Source organism: Argopecten irradians, chromosome 4, assembly GCF_041381155.1.
Source record: "Argopecten irradians isolate NY chromosome 4, Ai_NY, whole genome shotgun sequence".
In the NCBI taxonomy this organism is placed as follows: domain Eukaryota; kingdom Metazoa; phylum Mollusca; class Bivalvia; order Pectinida; family Pectinidae; genus Argopecten; species Argopecten irradians.
Window position 1 is genome coordinate 7,392,652 of NC_091137.1, and position 25,370 is coordinate 7,418,021.

Here is a 25,370-nt window from a genome sequence, read left to right on the forward strand (position 1 = left end):
ATACGCGTAAGTTTGGTTGATGACTCGATGATTTTCCAGTGGTTCCTAAGGATAGAAGGGAAATGTGGTAAGTTAGGATGGAATGTTACCAAACAGGGAACACGTTGAGTGGCAGATTTGGTTTTGTAAAGGAGAAGATTGGCTCTAGGGCGCTGACTTGTCAATTTCTTGGTCGATCAAATGTGATTTGTATCCTCTAGAGAAAATGTGGAATTTCATCTCTTCGCACTGGCGTTCGAAGGTGGTAATGTCGGACACTATTCGTCGGATGCTTAAATCTTGTAAATGCTTCTGATGGTATGCGAGGGATGACAACTGGTGTGACGGAGGTATAGATGAGAATCAGTAGATTTGGAAAACGAGTCAGAACTAATGGCACCTTCGACTAAGGTGGATCTAGTGTCTAGAAATATATTGGTATCTGATGATATATCGGCAGTGAATTTGATGGCATTGTTGAATATGTTGGCATGTTCAATAAATTCATCGAGAGACTGTCGGTTGGAGGTCCATTTGATTTGAATAACATCAATGAATCTGAGCCAGCTGAAAGGTTTGATTGGGGCTGATGTTAAGATGTCAGGTTCTAGGTGTCCCATGAATACATTGGCATACGAAGGAGCCATCTTGGTGCCCATAGCTGTACCACTGATTTGCAAGTAGTTGTCGTCATTAAACGTGAAGTTGTTAAGGGTGAGAACAAGTTTAAGAAGATCTACTAAACTCTGGGTCGACGGATGGTTAGACAGGCAGCAATGCCGTCCGCGTGCGGGATGTTGCTGTAGAGAGAGACAACATCCATCGTAACTTACAGAGTTCCATTTGGTAGGTCATTGGATGGCGTTTTATTCAAGTAATCAGTAGTATCTTTTAGATAAGATGATAGATTTTCAACAATTGGGCGTAAATGGAAATCAATAAACTTAGATATCTTTTCGGTAGGGTGGCCTATAGAGTTGATGATCGGCCTGTCCGGGTTGCCAGGTTTCTGGTAGGATTGTGCGTTAGAGAGCTGGCGGTTTGCTTCTGTAATATAGGCTCTCCTATTCATTATTACAACTGTCATGCCTTTATCTGTGGCTTGTTTGATGACAATTTCAGCATTTTGTTGTGGTTAATGAAGTGCTCGGCGTTCTGATGTAGATAGGTTGTCTTTACTGATCTGGGCACGATCATTGTGAGCAACATCTTCCTCCATAACTGCAACTGCCTTGATGTATGCCTCAAGGGCGGGCTCTCGACTGGGTGGTGGGTTCCAAGTCCTCTTTTTCTTAAAGGGATTGGCGGGAGTTCAACAGGAGGTGGAGCTGATGGTCTATAATAAATATCATCTGGGTCATCATCACTGGCAAAATGCACACGTTATCTGAGACACCTATAGAACTTTTCCATGTCATCAAAGAGTTTGGCATCGTTAACATCTTTGGGAATCGGGCAAAAATTTAGGTTTAATCAGAAGAGCAGTTTCTGCATTAGTGAGATGATGGTCAGACAGGTTGACGGCTGTGTTGCGTGTATTAGATGGCTGTTTACTAGGTTATTTCTGTGTGTCTTTGTAGCGTTAGATTTGATGTGTTCCGTGAATGGTATAGATGCTACTCCGTCACGTTGTAATTTTTTTCTTTTGGGTGTGTCTGAGTGACTCTCTCTTCTTATGTTGGAAGTGTTGTATCTTCTGTAGACAGATGTTACGAGGGTGTGCGGTGGTGGAAGCAGAAAGCTGATCTAGATGATGTTTGAGCTCAAGGGTGACAGAAAATAGTTTGTGGTGATAAGCATCTCGTAGAAAACGTAGCATTTTCATATGACAGTTATGTTTAATATTGTCAAAACGGATGGCGGCTGATTGGGACAAAACACCAATATTGGGTGAACACTTGAAACGCAGGCCTTTAGGTGTGGTGTTAGCCTGGATATAAGAATTGTAGTTGCTGATGTGGTGTTGCAAGATTTCAACTCTTAATGCATCTTTTTAGCTTTATTGTATATCTGACCCACATCCATAGCAAATATGACCAGAGGAACGTCGGTGCGAAGAGATGAAATGCCACATTCTCTCTAGAGGATACAAATCACATGTGATCGACCAAGAAATCGACAAGTTCCGCGCCCTAGATATAACCAATCTCACATTTACAAAACCAGAACTGCCACTCAGCGTGTTCCCTGTGTCGTAACATTCCATCCTAACTTAATGCATCTCCCGTCTATCCTTAGTAACCACTGGAAAAACATCGAGTCATCAACCAAACAAAACTTGTAAAAAACCTTGTAGTGAACAGCAAGCTTCCTCCTCTTGCTCCTGCTGCACAAACGGGTTCATTAAAGACAGCAACAATAAACGGTGCATGATATGTCCATACAAAGCATCCACAGACACATTTGAATGTGCAATCAACAACAAAGCATTCAACATCCGACAGAACCTGACATGCAAATCCAGCAATGTCATCTACCTGCTCTCGTGTAGGAAATGCACAATACAATACGTTGGGGAATTTTATGGTCCACTCAACGTCAGAATCAACAAAACCTGACTATCCGGTTGCCAGACATTTCAACTTACCCAGTTGGAAAGTTGGAAAGACATGCAGGTGATTGCAATTGAGCTCTGTTCCTACTGGGCACAAACCAAGCGTCGATCGAGAGAGATTCTGGATTACCTATCTACAGACCCGCTATCCCAAAGGCATTAACGAAAGTATAATGCACATGTATATATAGATTACAAATTGACATCTATTGATCACTCGCTTTTCAATTATCAATCCCTACTTTCAGCATTGTTCCTTCTTTTCTACGCTTTTTGATCCTTTGCATATGCTGCCCGGTAAAAGGCGACTAAATTTAGGATTTTTTGCACACACCGGGGAGCAAGGCGATTAAAATATCATATACAAATGAGCGCTACAAATAAATTTCGCTACACATTGGACGTCACATGTGGCACTCTTTCCAGTCACCGCTAATATTGTAGCGTTCTGCCGAACATCAATGCTACATTTTTGTAGATCCGGCCTGCGGCTGCCACTTGCCGAAGAGTAAATTACGCTGTATAGTTTAATATTTGTCTACTTTGTCTCGCCTTACTGTTCGTATCCTATTATGTAATCGTGTTCGTTTTTTGTGTCTTGATAAAGGGGCAAATCGCCTCGAAAATTTGACAATTTTGTTTTGTCCACACGGTTGGAATTACTTCCTTGTCAAATATCTTGAAATAATATTCATAGTGATATAATTTATCTTAAAACTTTTTATGGTACTTTCTGTCAATAAATAGGTGAGTTTTAAACATAGCAATAATGTCTTATCAAGTAGAACACTCCGAAAAGGTATCAGTTAGATTCTGGAATATTGATGGTAATTTTTTTTTAGAAAAATGGTAATAATAGGACATGTCAACTAGATATTAGTGATGTGAACTCAACATTATTCGATTTTGATATTATAAGTTTAGTAGAAACCCATTGTGGACCTACAGATACTATTGAATGGATATAAAGTATTTCAAAATATTCGAGTAAAAATAACAATAGATGTTTTGGTGGAATCTCGGTCCACGTACGAAGGGAATTGTTACAAGTGTAAAACTTCAATCCAAATCATCATATGATATGCAATGGTTAAAACTGTCAAAAGTAAAATTAATATGGATGATGATATATACGAAGGGAATTGTTACACGGTGTAAAACTTCAATCCAAATCATCATATGATATACAATGGTTAAAACTGTCAAAAAGTGTATTTAATATAGATGATGATATATTTGTAGGTATAGTGTATGTTGCTCCTGTGAACTCTGGATATAGTGTTAAATGTGATGATGACACGCTTAGTATACTGGAAAATGATATTGTAAAATATTCCAAGCGTGGACACTGTATTGTGTTAGGTGATTTTAATGCACGTACGGGACACGAAACAGATAAATGTGTTACTAATTAGCTTGATGAACATTTGAATATACCTAGTCATGTTATTGGTAGTGGGAACAAATGAATATATCAAATTGTGATAAATCTAAAGTAAATGATCACGGTCATAAATTACTATTCCTTTGTAAATCATCTAATTTGAGAATACTAAATGGAAGAACATTTTGTGATTCGATGGGTCAGCCAAGTTGCTTTAGTCATAATGGCAAGCCTAGTAAAATAGACTATGGATTAGCAACAGAAAATGTTATTCAATTTGTTGACTGCTTTTATGTCAATGACCTTACACCTTATTCAATTCATTGCATGTTATCATTTATTCTACATATTGAACATTAACGTGTAAATTCTGGTTTAATACTTAAGCTATTTCCGATGAAATATTACTGGAAAGTAAATGATTCTTTTGAATACAGAAACGCCATTGCCAAACCAGTACCACAAGAACTAATTTTAAAATATATAAACAATCATTCTGAAGAAGATATAAATTCCTCACTCAAAAAAGTGTCATGTTTGCTCTTCTTCGTTCCAGTTACTATGTTTGTAGAACTTTGCTCGACGTGTCCTGTGTCCGTCTGGTCATAGCTTTTGGTATACTTGGTTTTAAATTGTGTAATTTTACTCAAAAGATAACCCAAGATCAATCAGAATTGATATTCTGATAATAAATTTTATTGAGGATTATGATTTACATAAATTCACACGGAAGAAAACACCTGTATATCTTATATCTATAACATGGACACTGTTGGTGAATATTGGCGAATTTTGGCGAAATTTCCAAAATATATAATTTTTATATATTTACCGAATCCGAGGATATGAGAGTACCGCATTTATACCTTAATAATACAAGAAAACTTTAAGATTGGAGAATAAAAAAGGCGATCAGATCTAAAGTTTTTTTTTTAACAAAGTGAGTTTCATTAATTATTACAATTGTTCTTTATACAAGAACCCTTATAATCACCTGTTCGCCTCGTCCAATCTTTGTATTATAGGTCATATTTTTCTGCTCGAAAATACCTAACAACTTTTATAGTAACATTTTCCAGCCCCTAATTCTGATTGGTCAATTACAGAAATTGAAGACGTAACTAAACTCGGAACTCTTTTATAGTGTTAGAGATAAAATAAAAGAAATCCGAATGTAAAGTGAACAATATGGCGGAGTAGACGTTCGATGCAGTTGCATAGAAATGTACGATGTGGAATATTTAGTAAAATAGGATAAATTAAGCTATATTATTGGATCCGATAGTTACTTTGGTATATTGGTTTATATCAATGAGATCTCGGATGAGTTCGATAATGGTCAAAATCCGTCAATATTTGCAAGAGTTACGGGACTTTAAAATCGTCAAAACATGTTTTCCGCTCGATAACTTAAGTATTTATTGTCCGATTTCAATCAAATTTGGTATATCGCTTTATATCAATGAGATCTTAGATGGCTTCGAAACTGGTCAAAAACAATCAATATTTGCAAGAGTTACGGGACTTGATAACTTCACCTAATTATTAACAATATTTCCAACTGTAAATAAATATTTTTTGTGATGCTGTGCAGGCGACACATCCACTTCCGTGAAATTCTTGTTCAGCATTTCGTTGGACTTCTGTGTTACATTCACCCAACGTTCACATCCGTATAGAAGATCAGGAAGGACATTATGGCATTGATGAGCTGTGCATGTTGAGCGGGTTCAAATCGCAAGGGTAGATACCCACACTAATTCATCATCGATACTCCAGGGATTCGGATCACTTACGAAGTGTAGAGATCCTATGTGATCGGAACCCCTGGAGTATCGAGTGAACAGGAAGACAATATTCCATTTTTCTGTGTCGGTAATAACCTCGTTAACAAATTTAACAAATTCTTTTTCATATAGAATAGAGTTTTTGAAGGCATTTTTACCTATGTACGTAGAAGATTTTGTTCTTTAAGCAGAATCGTAAAGTGCTCCACACTCTTTATCAAGTGCTTAAAAGAAGTACAATGATAAAAAAAACACACTTTTTTTCTTTTCTTTTTCTTTTAGAATATGAAAAAAATGGTACTGTAACAATAACGAAAAGGAAATAGTGAATGAATGTAGATGTCACGGAATAATTTTTTCAATATTGTAACATTTTGGTTAGATTTTGATACCATTATACAGCTAGTGTATTAGGCTACGATAGTGAAATCTGAGATTATCGTTAAGACTAAGGCGTTGAGAAAGTACATTCAAATTGTAAAAACTATTTTAAGAGAGGATAAAAAACAACTTGTCTTGCTATTTTGTATTGCGAATTAGGTTGGCTACCTTTCCATAACGTAAAAAAACTTTTAAATCCTGCGTTAAACAAATTGAAATTTGTATCAATGGAAATCAACGTCGGAAGTTTTGTATAGAAAAAACGAAAACTTATACTGAATGTCCATCCTGGAAACCCTGGAATGTCATGGATATAACATCAGCGATAGTAACCCCTGTCGTGTCGAGGATATAACGTCAGTTATAGTAACTCCTCGAGTGTCTTGGATGTAACGTCAGTGATAGTAAACCCTGAAGTACTGTGGAGTGACGAGAATGGAGATTGTAGTTGTTGATATCAAAAGATGGTCATTAAGCAGTTATTTATGATCTGATAAGGCACAAAAATTACCAATTGAATTCAGAGTATTGCTAAAAGATTTTAACCGTGCGGTAAAATCCAAGGTAGGATGACGTCAATTCTCCTCAGGTGTCAAAAGGATGTGTTGCCAATATCGGAAATGGCAAAGTATGTCAGATTTGTGATGCTACGAAATCGCAATAAAAGCCATAGATGTTTGCAATGCTGTGAATCACTAACTGACAGGCGAGAGGAGAGTTACAAAGAGACATATTAATAATTTTGTAGATTTCAGAGTGACTTCGTGAGGTCGCATGAATTAAATGAACTGCCCGAGAGGACATGTGCCGAACAACGCAGATAAAACCATTTAAATCCATGGAGTTGCGTGTCTCAGACCACGTTTTTATGCGATGATGATGATGATGCTCCTGTCCTTGGCCCTGACGTTACCGAGTGCGTGCCTTTGTTCTGTAAACTTGACCAGCTGTAACTGGTTTTCTCCAGCTGCTGCCGAACAACTGGATTGATCCTGTTCAGTGATACATAAAACAGGGACCATATCTTGATTCCTGCTAGGTAATATGTAAATGGGTAGGTATAAAATCACTGCAGTCGTTGTCTCTTGATATTGTCACGCCGCATCGACATCCAGTAAGTACTATAGTCGCTCTGTTTAACTCAGGAAGGGTAAAGATTCTTTGTGGTGTATATTTACTTACGTCTATTAATATTACTAATATATATCGTAACTTTCGCCTTCTTGTAATATCTCTATTGCACCACTGTCAGTAAAAAGTGCATACGGTTTATTCAGAAACGAAAATGTCATTAGTTTTTCTTATAAAAACGTATTTATTTCTTCGGTATATTTTCCTTTTATTTTCATATGTACATCACCATTTAATTTACTGGAAAAGGTAAATATTCTACGATTCTGCAGTATTTGATATTGTCACAGTGTATTGTTTCATTTCCCTGTGTAGGTTTTGTCCTCTGACACTGAAGTTGCGCTGCTATGGAAGAAGTGAAACCTTTAATCTCTACCAAGCCTCGGGTCTATGCCCGTCGCTGGTGGGTTCTGTGTTACTTCAGTATATCCAGCATGTTCATCACAGGTAGCTGGAACACATGGGGACCCATTACAGAGTCGGTCAAATACAGCTTCGGCTGGGGTGACTCCTTTATAGCAGATATCCTCAATGTCGGAAGGATAGGGATGTTTCTGAGCATTATTCCAATGAGTTACTTCATTGACACCAAAGGTAAGTAAGGGTTTTATGGAGCATTTTATTCTTCATCTTTAATACAGATATCTAAATTCAAAGGGCAACTACCTATCCGAAACAACTTTGAAGTTTTAAAATGGGAATGTAAAACGAGATGGCAGTTTTGTCGCAAAAGTTATTAGCTTATCGTTAATTCTACACATATTATCAAACTGTATTTGTATCATATATCAAATGTTAATTTCTATAACACGGGTCGTATTATATTTCCCGCTGTCGTCCTAATTACAACGCTTTAGTTGAATATCACTGCAGACGGCAAAAAAGCAAAAAGAATCTAATGTATTGGTGAATGAATACATTTGTTTGGCGTTGTCATCGTATATAGGCCATCGATATCAGTTTTGTTATGTTATTATTGGTTTTTAAGAAACTTTAATATTTTTTTCAGAAAGGTAGTTGGTCTTTAAGTCGTAGTATCTTAAACTATAGGTGTTTAGTGTTTATCATTTAAAGGCTTGATTTAGAACACTCGGTAAGTCTATAAGGTTGCTATTGTCCATCTTTTTGGGTTTCTACGATTGCGTAAAAACCTTTTCTATACGCGTTTTTTATTGTCCATTTTTACGAGTATTTAAGTATTAAGTAAGAACATTTTCTTAAATAGTCTTTTCCACATTTTCACGGAATTTTACCTTTGAATAAAAAATGGGGTTTTGAGATACCTAAATGACACGGGTAAAGTACGATCCACCATTGATTAGTACCACCTTCTGGTGATTCTGACATCACGTAAAAACATGACGTCACAGTCACATGATGGTGAACAGACGGTAAATCTTACTTTACCACGTGGTTTGGTGTCTCGAAACCCCCGTCCCACTTAAGTGTTTTATTGCCACCAATAGCATAAACCAGTAGATCTATAGAACAGTTTCCTTTTTTGATTGACCATTGTTATATTCCAACATTTATAGTTAACTGCGATTTTTTCTATGATAATTAAGGTTCTCTCAAGTGTTTTTCTGAAAGTCGCTACCCATTTAAATATCCAGTTTTAAAATCAAAGGGTTTTGTTTTGTAGTAAAGGTCTATTAGAATACATCACTGTTCTAAGCATCGCATTTCTCTAGTTTTTATGTTCAGATTGCACATGTATCTCCATCAGAATAGACCTAAATCATCTATAATGCCCTCATTTTCCGTATACATTGTGTCTTGAATCTGTCCGCTTTTGTTACAAGGAATCCGCATTGGTATGGTATCCAGTACGTCGTTCTTGCTGGTGGGGTACATACTCCGTTGTTGTATAAACCTCACACCATCCACGTGGTATGTAGACTGCGCGCACGATGTCATTCTAAAAACCTATTTATTGGCTGAGGTGATATATGGCATAATCTAAATGAAAATCTTATTGGTGCCAATATCTTAAACGGAAGTAATTATAGGCGCCATTACCTACAGGATTACAAGGTGCCAATATCTAAAGTTTTAAAAGGCTCCAAAGTCAAAAGGTTTAAAAGGCGCCAATATCTAAAGGTTTAAAAGGCGCCACTATATAAAGGTTTAAAAGGCAACAATATATAAAGGTTTAAAAGACTTCAATATATTAAGGTTGAAAGGTGCCAATATCTAAAGGTTTAAAAAGAGCAAATATTAAAAGTTTTAAAAGGCGCCAATATCTGAAGGTTTAAAAGGCGCCAATATCTGAAGGTTTAAAAGGCATTGATATATTTAAGATTTAAAAGGCATCGATATTTAAAGAAATATGTGTAAAATGTGCCGATTTGGTAATAATGTATGGTATATAAAAGGGATATGTGTACAAGATGGTGATATCTGGAGAAAAAGGTTGATGTATATACACAAAGGTAAACTGACGAAAGTGTTTATAAATTAAATGAAAATTCATATAATTTTCCTTTACTTTAAACTTTGTGCCTAAACCTAAAGAAACAAATGTTAATGATAACGAATGATAATAATAATGAAAAAACAAAATTTACATACATATTAATATCAAACAAGAAATACGGTGAATTTACTTAGAAATATACTTATTGATACCAAAAAGAAAATACAGTGAATTTACTTGGAAATATACACATTGATACCAAACACAAAATACCGTGAATTTACTTGGAAATATACATATTGATACCAAACACGAAATACATCTACATTGAATTCACTTAGAAAACATCTGACATTGTCGACGCTTACATGAGATTTGTGATTATGGCACTGGCACCAAGATATATCTTTTATAAAATACGCCATTTGGATTTGAAAACGAAATGGTACAATCAAGCAGTTTGCTCGATAATTCCTTAAAGTGCAATTTGCATCCACATTTTTAAAAAAGTGATACCAAGACCTCATGAATGCGCTGTTAATTATGTTTCCTGGTCTTACAAAAGCATTTAGCGAAATGAAACTGCTGTCAATGTTGGGTGTACTTAGATTTTACACTTATGTCCTAGTAATGTTATGCATATTTTCCTTGGGATGTCTTTGATACTTATTGAAAATAATGTGGTCTTTGCTACTTTACGAAAATTCATGGCGAGAAGTGGCGATTTAGTATGTATACTAATGACTAATCTCAAGTTAATTTGATTTAGTATGTATACTAATGAATTATCTCAAGTTAATTTGATTTAGTATGTATACTAATGAATTATCTCAAGTTAATTTGATTTAGTATGTATACTAATGACTTATCTCAAGTTAATTTGATTTTGTATGTATACTAATGACTTATCTCAAGTTAATTTGATTTGAGATCAAAATTTGTTTTCCTTTGTATGTCAAGTAGATAAGGATATCTAAACCCAAGTGAAAGAGTTTTGCACTATTATTGAGATGTCCGTATACATGTATATGTATTCGATTTATTTTTCTTCTATATCTTTAGAAGATTTTTGGCCGTGCAGCCATCAAATCCCATTTGGGTATGCGTCCATATTATCAAGTTATTGATAACATGTATTAGACGTGTTTACGTCATACAATTATATAGCGTATGGGCGTTGTATCGTCCATACCCTGGTATAACTGTTACATCTTCCTACCAAAAACTGAAATTTACTTGTAAAGTAGGGGAGAAAAGAAACGTCCTAGTTATTGATTTGTATGTTGTTGCCACGATGAAGCAGTGTTGGTTTACATAATGGACAGAAGTGTACATACCCATTGCCGAAATGACTGGGGATAGTTGGTACTCACGTAAACTGTAGATAGGTCAGAAACATACCAACAGGTCTTGCCTGTTAGTTAATCAGTCATGATTTTATTTTTATTCAAAGCTATCCTGACTATCGGTGTGTATTACACTGATACAAACATTTATTTAATTTTCAAAATCTGTCGATATGAACTTGAGCATTTTGGTATTATTAGATATTCAGCATTTTTGAAGATTCATATTGGATTGACTAATGATTGTTCATAACATAATATGAATCTGTTTCACTGAGTTTATCATGGCAACAATGCAAATACCACTTTGTACTTATTCCTACCGTAGTTAAAGGGACAATGCTGTCTAAGAGTACATATTTCGGAAACAAACCCAGTTCTTATAGAAATTAATTTAGTTGGTTTAACTGTAATATGCCAGAAAACCCCACTGTAGAGAAATGTATGTGAAATGTTCAAAATCGCTTACTGTCCGCCATTACACATAGTGGTCGGATGTCTTGTATGCCGAATCCTGGCCCTTGCTAGTGTAGTAAAGAATTTTTGTCTAGAACTACTCATATTGCTCTTACAGTAGTGTGTTTACCTTATTCTTGTTTAAAAATAATTTCATAAACTCCTCAGTGGTTATGTATTGCATTTGTCTAACGTCGCTAATTTTTGCTTGGGTATGGGTACAGCGTACATGTTGTACCTGCTTAATCGTATTGATCAGCGATTTGGAATTTCAACGGTATCAATCAAAATACTTAACAACGTCGTGGAGTTTGTAAATATATCTTGTTATATGTTTCATGAGGAATGTCGAACATTACATTCATGTCATATTTTGCTTCGTGGTTATGTAACAGATTTAGCTCACTGAATTGTCCCTTTAATGACATAGAGAAAATGTTGATTTCTGGTCTTATTTCCGGAATCATATACCGTAGTTAATAAAATAGAGAAAATAGTGATGACATGAATCAGTTTCCAATGACCGGGATTTCTGTACTTCTTCCCGGAATCATATCTACTGTCATAGAGCAAATAGTGATGACATGTTGTTTTAATTAATGTCAATTTCATATAACCGGGGTTTCTCAAAAGGAATTTAAACAATAATGTATAAAGTTTAAAGTATGTTTTACGAAACACTTTGTTTTTCATTTCAAAAAATATAAACAGCTAAGGAATCAATTATCCAAAGACTAAAGTCAAAAAGTGCACGCCATAGTTTACCCATGTATTTCAATATATGAATCATTATCATATGGAAATGAAAAATACAGCTGATATACTACCCCATCTATATACCAGAACTCTATACGTTCGATGTATAGCGATTCTGATCAATTCTGATTTAAACTTTTGTATTAAGCATCATTGATTAACATTTTACTACAAAATTCATTTTGAAAAAAAGAAAGAGTGATTCAAAATAATTCAACTCTGTGTGTTTACCAGTATACTTTCTATGCTACATTGCTACTTTATTTATCTACGTTGATTTATTTGTTACTGAATATTAACCGAATCTTGTTATAAAGCTATACTATTTAGATGATACCTGATTGTAACACGACATGGATATGTTGATTCAGGCCTGCACTCCTAGGACAGACGTTTATCGGCTGTGGTAACGTGATCGGGTACAGTGGACCGGCCGCCATGTCGGTGGCATGGTTCCCCCACAACGAACGAGCCACATCCACTTCCATAGCAGTGATGAGTACATATGTCGGCCTCGGGATCGCTTATATCATCAGTAAGTTTCAACAAAAATATTTTAACAATAACTTGAAATATAATTGAACAATGCCTAATATGTAAGTACTAATATAGTAAGATTAATTATGCTTTTGCATCAAATATGTTCAATCTAATCTTTTACTAATTTCTTTTCTTGAACAAAGACGACAAACTCCCCCATTCCTTCGATATACATCTAGCGGCTACTAGCAACTACTAACAATACTCAAATTTTAACTTGAAATCATACAAAAAATGATAGTAACTTTCACCCTAAATATCCCGATATTGTTGAGTGTTGTTACCTCAATGAAATCGTATCACCCAGGATCTATCTTAGTGTAAATTCCATTTCTTCAGGTCTATGCTATAAGTGTTATGTTTTTTATGTTGTGGAATTATTTTAACATTTCAATAAATTAGATTCTGCTAACTTTATCTCAACTTTTTCTCACCTGCAGATCCGCTACTGGTATCGGCACCTGTGTTTGGGCAGGTGATAACTGGCTACCAAAATACAACTGAAAGGTAATACTGTCATTAAAGCCTCAATAGGAAATATCACTTCAATTAAATAAGTCTTACAGTCTATAGCTTTTCTCTTGTTCCTGTGACATACAGGATGCATTTGAATATTTTCCGTTGATTTTATTGCAACCATATATGCATGTTTCAAAAGTCTTGTATAGCCTTGTATTTGTTAGATATTTATATTAGGTATTTGAAGCGGCTACTTGTGTTTCGTATGTTAAAGTTATATGTGCCGTAACTGGGCGAAGATTTTGACATGTTATTTTTTCTTCGCCAATCTATTGAAAACCATAAAGTTTGATGAATAAAGCTGTGAAAATCATTCAAATCACTTCAGATGTGTGATAAACGTTAGTTGCAACGCAGAAATTATGCGCTTTTAAAACTGTTGTTTTATACCTTATGTATGTTTATATGGAAAGTTACCCGCAGAAATCACTTTACAATGAGTAATAACGCTATAAAAATGTTCAATGAATGTAGATCACGATTTGGCTTCATGGACCGACCGCATGGACTCATTTCACTTCACTACAGATGTTAATAAAATGATTTTTGGATTTTTCAGTATATGTATTAGTAAAATTAAAGCGTAAGCATTGAAAATACTGTAATTTTCAAAATGTTGGTAACTTTTGGTAATAAATAACATAGTAAAAGCTCATCTTGATTCGTGAGACTGAAAAAATACGTCACATATAAAGTTTAACAGACTTACATACTGTATAAATATATGTTACAGCACGATTCCAAGTGACCAAGGCCCTACTCACACCTATGGAGTATTTAATGCTAGTACGACAAGTGTTGGTATGCATTGTTATATTTGAAGTATTGTTTCACTTGTGACATTATAACGTACGTTATTCCAGTTTAAATACAAACCATAGTCTGAGAAAGTTCATGTTATATCAATTTAAAGCCATGTTTCACTTTAGAACTTTTGTTCGTAATTTCAGTTTAAACACAAAATCTGAGCTCTTCATTGTTTTAATTGTTTTCTAACTTTAATGTCACGTTTTCACACAAGAAATTAGACCCTTTGTACATGATAACCATATGATTTTACCTAAATATGTCTGATCTCAATTCAATTTCATGATTACGAATATTTTGATTACATGACGTGTTTATATACCACCCTATTACTGCTACCTGAACCTACTGTTATACTTGTTTATTTCAGTATTGAACAAAGACATAATGGAAGAGGAGATAATGACATTGATTTATATAGGTAAGCATGATTGTGTTTTAATCATGGATTCTTACAACAGTGTAGTATGTGATATGTAAAGTTTATGTTCCTATATTATGCTATCAACGCAACAGGCCATTAAGTTAGGGGTAAAATTGTTCGTATGTGAACAACATAATCAATAAATTGCATGGGCACAGTTTCATCAATACTACATAAAAACATCATTAAAATTATACATAGGATAACTAACCACCAATCGATATAGTGTAGTCTAAAAGATCTTCGCGAATAACTGCTATCTTCCCATGATTTGGGCCGACACATTTCAACCCTGATAAAGCATTCCACGAAGAAGATTGACTCGGATTGATAAATATTCGACATAGTTTTTATTAGCTTCGTACTTTCATTGAAAAAAGCTGACAAATAAAAAAATAATTACTTGCGTTTTCCATATACAATGTACAAGTATATATTGTGTTTTAAGAGACTGGGATCACAGCACTCCTCCTACTGATAGCCGTCACACTTGTCCCCAATGTTCCGCCTACTCCTCCGTCACGCAGCGCCAACGCCACGAGAATGGGGTACACTAAAGTATTCCTACATCTCATCAGGTTCGTTAACACAATTACTCATACTACAATTGTGTATTTAACTATACGAATGGGGGCATTTCGGCAGCGAAATAGATTTCTAGTTGTTACAGTGATTTGCTGCATATTTATTCCGTCTTGTATTTTAAGCCGATCAATAAGTATCAAGTGTGTTGAAAACATTTTAATGACTCTGAGAGGAAGAAAAAAATTAACAAAGTTGTTGTATATGTATCTTAGCTTTGAAGAATCGTAACACACGTGTTATAAGCATGATCTGGGCTGCAGTTGAGATATAACTACACCGGAATTACAGACGAACTTTGGAGTACCTTTTTGACTGTATCTATTTTCTATTCGAAATAAAATGCATTAACTTTAGCAAATATTGCGATAGATGTCTCCGATCTTGTGTCCACAACTGTATAGAAACTGTAACTATATCGTCTTCTTCCTCTTTTAAAAAAAAAAAAATCCTTTCCCAGACATTGTGTTTTTACGACGTAATTTATATTTAAGAATGGTTTCATGTGCTTACTATTGTTTTACGACGTAATTTATATTTAGTAATGGCTTCCTGTGCCTGCTGAGGTTTTTACGGCGTGATTGTTTTTAAATTTAGGAATGGTTTCCAATGCCTTTTTATGGCTTTGCGACGTATTTTTTTTATATTTAGGAATGGTTTCCTTTGTCTTCTATTGTTTTACGACGTAATTTATATTTAGTAATGGCTTCCTGTGCTTGCTGGGGTTTTTACGGCGTGATTTTTTATATTTAGGAATGGTTTCCAGTGCCTTTTTATGGTTTTGTGACGCAATTTTTTTTATATTTAGGAATGGTTTCCTTTGTCTTCTGTTGTTTTACGACGTAATTTATATTTAGTAATGGCTTCCTGTGCTTGCTGGGGTTTTTACGGCGTGATTTTTTCATATTTAGGAATGGTTTCCAGTGCCTTTTTATGTTTAGGAATGGTTTCCTTTGTCTTCTGTTGTTTTACGACGTAATTTATATTTAGTAATGGCTTCCTGTGCTTGCTGGGGTTTTTACGGCGTGATTTTTTCATATTTAGGAATGGTTTCCAGTGCCTTTTTATGTTTTTTGCGACGTAATTTTTTATATTTAGGAATTGTTTCCTTTGTCTTCTATTGTTTTACGTCGTGATTTATATTTTGAAATGGTTTCCTGTGCCTAGAATTTTTTACGACGTAATTTGAATTTAAAGGAATAGTTTCTTGTGTCTACTGGTGTTTGTACGACGTGATTTATATTCAGGAATGGTTTCCTGTATCTGCTAGTGTTTTTACGATGTGATTTATATTTAGGAATGTTTTCCTATGTCTGCTGGCGTTTTAACGACGTGATTTATATTTAGGAATTGTTTCCAGTGCCTGCTGGCGTTTTTACGGCGTGATTTTATATATTTAGGAATGGTTTCCTGTGCCTGCTGGTGGTGTATACAGGAATAATGATCGGCGTGTATTCAACGTGGGTCGTCATATTTGGTATAGCATTCGAACACCTCGGTATAGAACAGGTAATCACCTTCATATTGAAGTGGTTGTAATGAATATTTCTTCCTATATAAATCATTATTATATTTTCATGTTCTTTGCTATGTACATGTTTATATCAATACGCTGAGGTATCCATAGAGACCATTAGGTACACATGCTGACGTTTGTGCAGCAGTCTTGGCTTGTAAACTTTCAGTCTTTCGATTGTGAGAAATTCTTTTTGATCTAAGGCACATTTCCCTATCTAAACTCATTCAAGTCGAATGTTCCATTCGCCACTTGCATGGAATGGATACTACTTGCAAAGTTCTACTATAATTATGTGTATACCAGGTATTGGTTGGAGATAAGATATATTTAAGGAATCATTATTTTTATTGTTGTTTACTGAATTGGAAACTGCATTTTTGTATAGATATTTCAAATGACATAGAGTATCATCTATTACTTGGAAAAATGTTAGCTAGATTAATTTAATAATATTTGCAGAAAGAAGCTGGATGGCTAGGGTTCACTTGTCTCATCGGAAGCTCTGTTTTAGGATTTATAAGTGCAAGGTAAGTTTTCTGGCTCTGGTATCAATTCATTAAAACAATTTTTTAAGTTTTAGAATGAATGACCTTTGTATACACACTTAACAAGAAATTCAGTATAAGGTATACTTATCTAATTTCTTAGGTTTTCTGACCTTTGTTCGCGGAGGTTGAAGACGATTCTGGTAATCATGTTGGTCATTGCAAGTTTGATGTTCCTGTGGGTTTCTTTGCTGTGTAGCCAATACATCGATTATAGTAAAGGTAGGTTGGAACACAAATTGCCTATGTGTGGACTACACATTCTTAAAGATGCTCCCCCGCCGACGAATGGTATTTTTTTCCCTTTCAAACCAGAAGTAGACAAATTATTAATTTCTTCTATTACAAAAGTTACTTATTTTAAACCATTAACACCATTGAAAAGTTTGAACTTCTTAATTCAATTCAAGGAGAAAATATTCAAAAATTACTAAATGCGTCCCGGAAAAAATCCATGGCACTATGCCCTGTTTGGAATTTAAGGAGTGATTGTACACGTACAAAAAGCAAAATAAATGACTTAACATGTATGTTTGTGTTAATAAGACACATATAAACAAGATTATACATCAGTTATTGTTCAACTGATGAGTACCGTTTATGCTTTGTCGACGATGGAGTATCTTTGTGATTTTTACTTTATGAACATTTAGCAAAATACAACGAACATTAATGATAATTATATAATAAAGGTTAAGGAACCCAGTTCTCTGTTAAGTAAAACTTCGTAAAACATTATTATTTTACTTAATGCTATAAATAGCTTTTAAAATGTGTTGCTAATCTTTCAATAAAGCGTGTGATATGTTTTTGCATGTGACAAAACAAATGCCATCCATACTTAATAATTATCACGAGTCTGCATAATTCTGTGCAATTATTTTGAAACACAAAAAAGTAATGATTCTATTGTTGAGTGTATAGTGGAAAAAACATCTTAAATACTTGGTTTAGCTTTCCTATTTTGTTTTCAGAACAACTGTTCGCGTCAACTATCTTGGCATGTGCGTTCCTCAATGGCTGTGTGCCGTTACTCTATGAACAGATATGCAATGCTGCCTTCCCTATCCCAGAAGGCATCATTGTCGGGATCTCAGGCCTCGTGACAATGATAGGTGGCATATTCTATATGCTGCCTATTTCTCTCGTCGAATTTGAAGGTATTATTTTAATATTTATTGTGTCAATTAGGACATATACAAATTAAAATGGAATGTGATTCATTCATGTGGTCCGAACAAATATTATTTGTAGCTTTCATGTAGCCTTCCTCGCACAGTCAAATCTGATATTATTCATACTGACACGTCAGCACGAGTAGCTCTATAATATTATCTTACGTATTCATACCAGATTCGAAAATAAAAATAAAAAATTAAAAAAGATTTATATGCATTTGAATGAGTACCTTGGTATGTTCCTGTAGTTGAATGTAAACACATAACCATAGTCTGACCACCAGTCTTTAAAATATTAAAACATCACTATTCAGTCTTTGCATATTACAGAGTTGCCTCCCTTTCGGTAAGGTATCCATTGTGACGTCATTATTTTGTGAACACAACTAATGTCGTTTGCTCTGAAAAGTATGACGTTACCCTCTGAAACAAAAATATATTTGTTCATGAAAAGGGACTCAACAAACCTACCCACGAATCATTCAGATTATTACGGAAACTAATTTTTGAACATCAAATAGCTGGGTGTCATTTCTGTTTTGATATACTGTTATATTTTGTACTTCAGATAACTCCTGGTTGGAGTGGTCACTTCTTGTGTTATGTGTTGTTGGATGTGTCGTCATAATGGTCACTCCACAGAGGAATGGACGCGCAGAACTAGACGTATCTGTCCGTGTAGAAAAAGCTTACTATTATGAAAGACTCGACACAGAACAGACCGGCTTGCTGAAAGTTCCAGAAAACGCCTGAATAGCTCAGACGATTGCGTCGGTCCATCAGGGTATACACATACGAAGTTTTATATTGAACGCCATGTCCAGTCATCACCATGTCATTGTATGCTCAGATGTGCGTGGATTTCTAATTTAAGGTTATAAAGTATGAAGATGATTCGTTAGGTTTAGATAGAAATAATTGCTTTTAGTTGAGATTAGCTATAAAGGCAAATTATTTTTGCTGCGACTCAACTTTGAGTTTTCGCGGCGGCTATCTAATTTTAGTATCACATGGTTTCTACTTGAGTTTTTTTGGATTGATGTCTATTATTTGTATTTGTTTTAGATCGATGTCTATAATTTGTATTTGTTTAGGATTGAGGTCTTTAATTTGTATATGTTTTGGATTGATGTGTATTATTTGTATTTGCTTTGGATTGATGTCTATTATTTATAATTATTTTTCATTGATGTCTATTATTTGTATTTGTTTTGGATTAATTTATATTATTTGTATTTGCCCGCGAAATAAACAAGATTTCATAGCACGATAAAATATGTTGTTTTAATAAATATTCGTGCGCATTCTGTATGCAGATGGATTTATCACATGCTGGATATATAATGTAAAGTATTAAATAATGCAAACAGTGAGTGGGATATGGGAGAATGTTAATTATTCCTCATTTTTAACGAAGGCAACTTTTTTCCACCCACTTTCACCACATTGTCATCTAAATAAAGGATACTATTTTCCCTGTCATTGCTTCCATGTTATTTGAAGTATGCTACTAAGTCTCCCACTAATGTACATGTATGATAAACCAGACAATCATCGATCTCGGGCGTCGATGCCACCGAATATGTGAGTTGTTTTTCACTATGGTATAGCAGTTTAAGATTAAAATTGTATAGAAAAGTTTTGGGTGTGTGCATAGAAGTATTAGGATATATGTTATGTACTGCTACTGCAGAAGGAGTATTTATGTGATTTTAGCTGTAGAATGTCAGGATGTGTGTCTCCAAGTCTGTTCAGCGTTGGCGATGACGTGTGTATGATTTTGTTTAAGGGCAACCTGAACTGTGTGTTTGTATTGACAGTCATTTGAGTTTGTATATCAAATGCTTTGTATCTATTGTATTACTAGTTATATTATATATCTGTAATACCTGGTGTTTGGTAAAGGTTCCAAACGGAAGAGCAGATTACTAGGCTTGCTTTTCATGCATATACTTTGAAATTGTCTAATATGATAATCCAACTGACTGTGTGATAGAGTCATGATAGATATGTATACCAAGGATTTACTAGATTTTATCAAATAGTATGATATTCTGCATTATTAACTATTATTAAAGAACACAAACATATGTTTTACGGTGATTGGTTTACTACATATATCACGATTGAATCTATGATTTTTTAACGTATTAACTGATTTCATCATGACCCATTATCTACATTGTAATCCCAAGTTTGTATTTTTTTAATTTGTGTTTTTTCAATTATTATTTATTATTTATTTATTAGACATTTGTTTGCTTATTCATGAAGTTTTGAAAAGAACACTAGAATTATCTATGGATATGTTATTCCAAGGAGTATATAATCTGAAACAATCTCACCTAATGTTTGTCATATACATGTATATTGTCGACATTATATCAATACCTGCTAATCATGTATTGTTAGATTTTGAACCATTACAATTATAATGTACTTTTCCTTAACTGGAAGAAAATTTGATAAAAACCAGTGTATTGAGTTGACGTATCCTACATTTTTTGCAATACTCTTACATGATGTCATTATCTGCACTTATATTAATTGACATTTTGCATTAAAATAAAATATATACATTGTACATTAAATCATGTCGTTGTTATTTTAACAGTCGTTGAACAATCATTTAGTACGAAAACATATATCCGACCTACCGGGGACCTTCTATAAATGTATTACTTTACATATGTATAATTCGGTTTGTATGTCCGTCGGAGTAAAACATAAAACTTCAATAAATTGCAAATATTCTGTATATTAACCTTTAGGAACCTTTACACTAAAGCACACAATTTTCTCGAATCTAGCAAACAAATTTGACTCCAACATCTAAGAACGGTAAAGTCGTTTTATGTACCACTGGGAGCTCACCACAGAGGACTCACACATTGTATCATGTGCTGGAAACAATAACACCATTGTTCTCAAATCAAATTGTATACACAGAGTTTTCTGTAAATACAATATTTGCCGCATATCGATTTCCAAAAATTATAATAAATTTCATTTCTCATCGTTTGCGAAAAAGGTAAATAACTTTTGATGGCTCCGATGCAAGCGCATGAGGATCTGAAAGTAGAAGAAAACCCACGTGATCGGGAAGGTGACGCCTGACCTTGTTAGTCCGTGCCGGGGATCGAACCCCGGTTGGATACGTAAAAGGTGAGCTGCTGAAACACCACACCACCCGATCTCTCAGCGCTTAGTTCATGTTTCAGAATAAAAAACTATGGTATTGCCAAAATTCTAACCCAGACAAATTGTTTTACATCTTTATGTGAGCATTCCAGTAAACGTGGGTGTAGGATAGACACTTATACCAAATTCATTGTATTCATTATAATGTCAAAATTAACCTGAATATTGGGCCTAAATATCAGTTTAATTAAGGTTAGATTTGCTATTCGTCTCCACTACGATACTCTACCTTACACTCCAATACAAGATCTAACAATGCCCCGTTCGGGGTCACCTCAGCATGACCACTATGGTTAGCCATTTAGCGGGTCGCCTATGCAAAATACTTGAGTTTATTATTTTTTTATTTTAACATATTTTATTTGCACGTTATACATATGGGATTAGACACAAGTAACTTATAATCCGTCTTCTCCCGTAAAAAACAATGATGATATATACATATGACCGCAAATATTAAACAAAAAGATTATAGATAATGCACAAAACTAGTTTTGAGATAAAATTTACAATGAAGTTCAAGCATACTTTCAGGTTATTGTAGACGAATGTAGAGCATTGTGAGTTTTTAGAGATGTTACCAAATATTTTTTTCTGGCTTAGGGCTTAGTTTTTGCAGTTTTGTATATACGTTTACACGTTTTGCAGATATTTTTAGTATAATATCTGTATATATTGTTTCTGGTATAACCGGGAGAATTTTGTTTTAACCCATTTTTCAGGTTTATTTTTTGTGTGCAGTAGGCCACATTGAATTATAAGGATTGGGTAGAATGTTTTTTGTCGTTTATATGATTTTTCTATAACATCATAGTTTTGTGAACATATCTAGAAAAATAGCAGGTTTTGGGACACTTTCTAACTCGACTGCGGCTTCAGCACAGTAAGCATATTTTCAGTTGAATAAATTTTTTTGCATAATTTCAAAAATATATAATTTTAATTATTCTTTTGCATAACATATAGTGGAAAAAATTGTTGTCAAAGGCCTTCTCGCGGAAGAATAAAGGGTGCTATCTATGAATATAATTTCCTAGATGTCCCGACTCTAGGCCAGTAGTCATGCTGAGGTGACCACGGAGATTTTATATCTTGTATTGAAACATAACTATCTATACTTAACGAGTATCGTAGATATAATACTGTCTAACTTTAATGAGATTGGGTTAAATATCGTTTTCAGGTCATATACTTCATAAATCATTTAATGTTATACGTGTACAATGGTTTTTACTAGTGTGCTCCTTAAACAGATGTGAATTTAATTCCTATTAATTGCTTTGATCACTTCTCCCTCATTGCTTTGATCACCTCTCCCTCATTGCTTTGATTACCTCTCCCTCATTGCTTTGATTACCTCCCCCTCATTGCTTTAATCACCTCTCTCTCATTGCTTTGATTACCTCTCCCCATCGCTTTGATCACCTCTCCCTCATTGCTTTGATTACCTCTCCCTTATTGCTTTGATTACCTCTCTCTCATTGCTTTAATAACCTCTCTCTCATTGCTTTGATTACCTCTCCCCCATCGCTTTGATCACCTCTCCCTTTTTGCTTTGATCACCTCTCCCTCGTTGCTTTGATTAACCCTGTCTCATTTGCTTTGATCACCTCTCCCTCATTACTTTAATCACCTCTCCCTCATCGTTTTGGTCACCTCTCCCTCGTTGCTTTGATCACCTCTCGTAATTACTTTGATCACCTCTCCCTCATCGCTTTGATCACCTCTCCCTCGTGCCTTCGATCACATCTCCCTCATCGCTTTGATCACCTCTCCCTCGTTGCTTTGATCACCTCTCCCTTTTTGCTTTGATCACCTCTCCCTCATCGTTTTGATCATCTCTCCCTCGTTGCTTTGATCACCTCTCCCTCATCGTTTTGATCACCTCTCCCTCGTTGCTTTGATCACCTCTCCCTCATCGTTTTGATCACCTCTCCCTCGTTGCTTTGATCACCTCTCCCTTTTTGCTTTGATCACCTCTCCCTCATCGTTTTGATCACCTCTCCCTCGTTGCTTTGATTAACCCTGTCTCATTGCTTTGATCAACTCTCCCTCATTGCTTTAATCACCTCTCCCTTATTGCTTTGATCACCTCTCCCTCTTCGTTTTGATCACCTCTCCCTCGTTGCTTTGATCACATCTCCCTCGTGGCTTTGATAATATCTCCCTCATCGTTTTGAACACCTCTCCCTTATTGATTTGATCACCTCTCCCTCGTTGCCTTGATAACATCTCCCTCATTGCTTTAACCACCTCTCCCTCATTGCTTTGATCACATCTCCCTCATCGCTTTGATCACCTCTCCCTTTTTGCTTTGATCACCTCTCCCTCATTGCTTTGATTACCTCTATCTCATTGCTTTGATCACCTCTCCCTCATTGCTTTAATCACCTCTCCCTCATTGCTTTGATCACCTCTCCCTCGTTGCTTTGATCACCTCTCCCTCTTTTCTTTGATAACATCTCCCTCATTGTTTTGATCACCTCTCCCTCATTGCTTTGATCACTTCTCCCTCGTTGCTTTGATAACATCTCCCTCATTATTTTGATCACCTCTCTCTCGTTGCTTTGATTACCTCCCCCTCATTGCTTTGATCACCTCTCCACATTGCTTTGATAACATCTCCGTCATTGTTTTGATCACCTCACCCTCATTGCTTTGATCACCTCTTCCTCGTTGCTTTGATAACATCTCCCTCATTTTTTGATCACCTCTCGCTCATTGCTTTGATCACCTCTCCCTCATGGCTTTGATCACCTCTCCTCATTGCTTTGATAACATCTCCCTCATTATTTTGATCACCTCTCTCTCGTTGCTTTGATTACCTCCCCCTCATTGCTTTGATCACCTCTCCACATTGCTTTGATAACATCTCCGTTATTGTTTTGATCACCTCACCCTCTTTGCTTTGATCACCTCTTCCTCGTTGCTTTGATAACATCTCCCTCATTTTTTATCACCTCTCACTCATTGCTTTGATCACCTCTCCCTAATGGCTTTGATCAACTCTCCCTCTTTGGTTTGATCACTTCTCTCATTGCTTTGATCACCTCTCCCTAGTTACCTTGATCACCTCTCCCTCATTGCATTGATCACATCTGCCTCATTGCATGATCACTTCTCCATTACTATTTTCATCACCTTGCCCTCATTGCTTTGGTCACCTCTATCTCATTGCTTTGATCACTTCTCTCTCATTACATTGATCACCTCTCGTAATTACTTTGATCACCTCTCCCTCATCGCTTTGATCACCTCTCCCTCGTGCCTTCGATCACCTCTCCCTCATCGCTTTGATCACCTCTCCCTCATTGTTTTGATCACCTCTCCCTCGTTGCTTTGATTACCTCTCCCTTATTGCTTTGATCACCTCTCCCTCGTTGCTTTGATAACATCTCCCTCATTGTTTTGATCACCTCTCCCTCGTTGCTTTGATTACCTCTCCCTTATTACTTTCATCACCTCTGCCTCTTTGATTTCATCACCTGTCCCTCGTTGTTTTGATCACCTGTCCCTCGTTGTTTTGATCACCTCTCCCTCATTGCTTTAATAACCTCTCCCTCATTGCTTTGATAACATCTCCCTCATTGCTTTGATCACCTCTCCCTCATTGCTTTGATCAACTCTCCCTCGTTGTTTTGATAACATCTCCCTCATTATTTTGATTGCCTCTCCCTCGTTGCTTTGATTACCTCCCCCTCATTGCTTTGATCACCTCTCTCTCATTGCTTTAATGACTCTCTCACTGCGTTGATCACTTCTTCCTCATTGCTTTGATTACCTCTTCCTTATTGCCGTATGTGATACTTCTTGTTGTTTAGTTAATGTTTAGTACTTTTACAGTTATAATGAATATATAAGACAG

General features: G+C 35.4%; 1 protein-coding gene across 2 annotated transcripts; it reads left to right on the top strand.

The window, feature by feature from the left end:
• The first annotated feature begins 7,093 nt into the window (after positions 1 to 7,093).
• On the top strand, positions 7,094 to 20,895 carry LOC138320480 (solute carrier family 49 member 4-like). 2 transcript variants are annotated; one of them, XM_069263457.1, is made up of 13 exons: positions 7,094 to 7,199; positions 7,532 to 7,810; positions 9,019 to 9,106; positions 12,562 to 12,725; positions 13,171 to 13,237; positions 13,983 to 14,050; positions 14,427 to 14,477; positions 14,929 to 15,058; positions 16,463 to 16,571; positions 17,041 to 17,108; positions 17,230 to 17,348; positions 18,101 to 18,286; positions 18,873 to 20,895. In XM_069263457.1, exons 2-13 carry the CDS (start codon positions 7,564 to 7,566, stop codon positions 19,055 to 19,057), a joined length of 1,482 nt encoding a protein of 493 aa, XP_069119558.1. In that variant the 5' UTR covers positions 7,094 to 7,199; positions 7,532 to 7,563; the 3' UTR covers positions 19,058 to 20,895. The 2 variants fall into 2 exon arrangements, with proteins under 2 accessions (XP_069119558.1, XP_069119559.1); XM_069263458.1 differs by lacking the exons at positions 7,094 to 7,199; positions 9,019 to 9,106 and having other exon boundaries at positions 7,670 to 7,810.
• Positions 20,896 to 25,370: the final 4,475 nt, after the last annotated feature.